Source organism: Pinus tabuliformis, chromosome 5_1 (assembly GCF_031772625.1).
Source record: "Pinus tabuliformis cultivar Carrire ecotype Pingquan chromosome 5_1, CPIR1, whole genome shotgun sequence".
Classification (NCBI taxonomy): domain Eukaryota; kingdom Viridiplantae; phylum Streptophyta; class Pinopsida; order Pinales; family Pinaceae; genus Pinus; species Pinus tabuliformis.
Window position 1 is genome coordinate 364,542,172 of NC_142305.1, and position 3,801 is coordinate 364,545,972.

At 38.5% G+C, this 3,801-nt stretch overlaps 1 protein-coding gene across 1 annotated transcript; it reads left to right on the plus strand.

Annotated features, from left to right (window-relative positions):
• Positions 1-631: 631 nt before the first annotated feature.
• LOC149164950 (laccase-12-like) lies at positions 632-3,403 on the plus strand. Its single transcript, XM_089431042.1, has 6 exons — positions 632-816; positions 946-1,097; positions 1,457-1,701; positions 1,791-1,919; positions 2,007-2,948; positions 3,063-3,403. The coding sequence occupies exons 1-6, from the start codon at positions 712-714 to the stop codon at positions 3,191-3,193; spliced, it is 1,704 nt and encodes a 567-aa protein (XP_089287168.1). The 5' UTR covers positions 632-711; the 3' UTR covers positions 3,194-3,403.
• Positions 3,404-3,801: the final 398 nt, after the last annotated feature.

Below are 3,801 nucleotides of genomic sequence, written 5' to 3' on the forward strand. Positions count from 1 at the left end.
TTGATTATTAAATGATTAAAGTCCATTTCTTTCCTTTCATTAGTCTGGACCTCCTTTTACATTTTATCTTTTACGCAAACGTACGCCTCAGACAAGTCGGTCTGTCCCTACCCCGCCAAAATAAAATAGTTAGTGTCGAATAATGACTTGTTACAGATTCCACGACGGAAAACTTGATTTCGAGAGATGCAACAACTACAAGCAAAAGCTATTAATATATTAAGCAAAACCTATAAATATATCAGAAAAAGTTGCATTAGATGTTACAGCATATAAATATATTCAACAAAACCTATAAAAAGTTATCCGAACAAGTTGCTGGAGATGTTACAGCATTTAAGAAAAATCTATAAAAGATAGTAAAATCTATAAAGATAAGTTGCGCGGGAGATGCCAGCTATGAAGCTGCGACATTTTCCTCTTCATGTCAGTAGGTATCATGATTGGATTAAAAATTCAGACAATGAAAGCGTATACCGTTCCTCACGATCAATGATAATGCCACTGGTCCTGTCGCTCCACAATAAATTATTTCTAACTACTTGCTACAACACTTTCGTTTCATATATATATTCGGTCTTCATTACCAGAAACACAGACCAGTAATGCATCCAGTGTCGAGTGCTGTTACTTGTCGCTGACGATTCATTCGTTTATTTATTGAAGGACGTTAGTTAGATATCATTTTCAGGGTTTGCAAGCGTTGTAATAATGTCATTGCAACCAGTATGTGCTTGCAGGATTCTTTTTCTAATCTCATTTGTTGCTTGTTTGGCTGCCATTACAAATGCAGACGTCCACAGATATAGCTTCATTGTAAGTTTTGTTTTTTTAGCCACTTTGACGTTTTGTTTCTCTATAGATCATAAGCAAAGAAGGAAATATTTCACCTAGAAGCTGAACTATGGGATATCTTTAATATTTGATGTTTGGATGCCTCCACAGATTGAACCGAAGAATATTACGAGGCTATGCAAGACGTATGAATTAGTCGTCGTCAATGGACAGCTACCAGGCCCAACGATTCATGTACGCAATGGGGACAGTCTTATTGTTAAAGTTTATAACAGAGCCAAGTACAATGCCACTATTCACTGGTATGTCACTATAACCTGAATTGGACTTCTTTAAGAGCCGCAGATAACAACAGTATATCTGCTACGGCAATGCCTATTTATTATATACATTTGCCTTTGTCAGTCTAGAGTTTTGTTGCTCATGGTTCCATTAAAAGTAGTCAAAGTTTTTATGGTTATATGAGCATTAACATTGTATATATAACCTTAACCTACTTTTGGCGGAACCCTAAACACGAGGAATCGTATCTCCAATCTGTATAATGGATATTCGTTGCCTATCTGCTGCGATTTGTAGATAGATTTGATGCGTATAGATGCGGTCTTTACAGATATATTTGATGGGTATAGATTATAAGATTCGTCCTTATATCTGTCAGGCATGGAGTGAGGCAGCTGCGTACAGGGTGGGCTGATGGACCTGGATATATTACACAATGTCCCATTCAACCAGGTGGCCGTTACACATACAGATTCAACATTACTGATCAAGTAGGAACCTTGTGGTGGCATGCTCATGTGTCATGGCTCCTAGCTACTGTGCATGGAGCTTTCGTAATCTACCCGAAGAAAGAAAGCTCATATCCCTTTCCTAAACCCCATGGAGAAACTCCTCTTATAATAGGTAATGAGTTCCTTTGAACTTCAATACAGAAATCATTAATGTATGTTTAATGGCTAATATTGATTAAAAGCGATGCTGTAATTGAACAGGAGAATGGTGGAACGCTGACCCTATCGCGGTTATAGACGAAGCACTCCGCACTGGTGGTGCGCCCAATTTGTCGGATGCATATACACTAAATGGACAGCCAGGAGACCTGTATAACTGCTCTAGGGGAGGTATTAATACTTTCCTTTCATAGATCAGGTATTGAAATTATATAAATTGGTTTGTTGAATATTGACTTATAGATATTGTTGATGCAGGAACATTTCGGTTTCCTGTAAAACAAGGAGAAACTTACCTTCTCCGGATGGTCAATGCTGCACTCAATAGTGCCCACTTTTTCAAGATTGCAGGCCACAAATTTACAGTAGTAGCTGTGGATGCTTCCTACACCAAGCCATACAAAACAGATGTAATCGCCATTGCTCCCGGTCAGACTACTGATGTTCTCGTCACGGCCGACCAACCTGTGGGCAGATACTATATGGCTGCCCGAGATTATAATAATCAGGGAGCAGGCAATTTCGATAACACTACAACTACAGCCATTTTTGAGTACGTGGGACATAAAAATACACGTCCCATTTTACCTAAGCTTCCATATTACAATGACACTGCGGTCGTCACTAGATTTAGTACAGCACTGCGAAGCCTAAATTCCAAAGACTTCCCAGTGGACGTTCCACATAGCATAGATGATAGCCTCATCGCCACAGTTGGGCTGGGATTACTTCCATGTGAAGCTGGAAACACCTGTCAAGGCCCCAACGGAACAAGGCTCAGTGCAAGCATGAACAACATGTCCTTTGTATTGCCCAGTGTCGCCCTGCTTCAGGCTTATTATTTCGGTATTAATGCTGTGTTTATGAGGGATTCTCCATCAAAACCTCCCCTTAGATTCAACTATACAGGGGACAATATTCCCAAAAGACTTTGGGCTCCTGAGCTGGCAACAAAGGTGAGAGTCGTCACCTACAACTCAACAGTACAACTGGTGTATCAGACAACAAACATCTTCGTGGCAGAGAACCATCCGATGCATCTTCATGGTTACGATTTTTATGTGGTGGGACAAGGTTTCGGGAACTATAACCCAAAAACCGACCCGCTTAAGTTTAATCTGGTTGATCCTCCACGGCGCAACACCGTGATCGCTCCAGTAAGCGGGTGGGTTGCCATAAGATTCAAAGCTGACAATCCAGGTATATATGTAGAGACTCATTTGCTCTTCAATTTGATTATTATTATACCGAATTTATTCCAAAAATTAGAGGTCGCTCGATATTAAATGCAAATTATCTTCGTTCTTTGGACAGGAGTGTGGTTTCTGCACTGCCATTTAGATGATCATTTAGCGTGGGGATTGAATATGGTGTTCCTGGTTAAGAACGGTCTAGGTCCTTTGGCAACATTGGAGCCTCCCCCCGCAGACCTTCCCAAGTGCTAGAGAGAAGGAAATATCAAGAACCATAGCAGAATCTGAAGACATTGAGGGATCGGTATTGATTTAAAATCTACGGCCATTAGTGGCGTAGTTAGAATAAGCGATGTAAAATGTAAGGCCGTTAGAGGCGTTGTTAAACTAATCGTCAGACAGGAAGGCGAACAGTGTTTTTTAATTGGTGGGGATTGCTAACGGCAAATATATAGATTAGGGTTGTCTTTTCGGATGGTCACTTGGTATATTAAATTTAAGAGGGAGGAGTTTTTTTTTATAATAAAATTGGAATTGGAATTTTTGGAGAACTGGGAATTTGCAGTGTTATTATTACATCCGATTCACTGTTATTATTAGTACATAACTATTTCATTGACAATTATTTTATAAATAATAACTATTTAATAAATGTTACACATATGTAGTTACAACATGTTTTCGTAGAGTTGAATCTAGACAAATAATTAATGAAATAAATTATTCATTGTCGTTATTACATGAGATTCAATATTATTACTAATACAATTCTTTTATAAATGTCACAATCAAAGACAAATAATAATTAAAGAAATAAATTATTTATTGTATTATTACATGAGATTGATTATTATTCTTAG

Coding starts and splice junctions, on each gene's coding strand:
- LOC149164950 (XM_089431042.1), top strand. CDS start 712: ATGTCATTGCAACCAGTATGTGCTTGCAGGATTCTTTTTCTAATCTCA. Junction 1,098..1,456: donor TACAATGCCACTATTCACTG/GTATGTCACTAT, acceptor TATATCTGTCAG/GCATGGAGTGAGGCAGCTGC. Junction 1,702..1,790: donor AGAAACTCCTCTTATAATAG/GTAATGAGTTCC, acceptor GTAATTGAACAG/GAGAATGGTGGAACGCTGAC.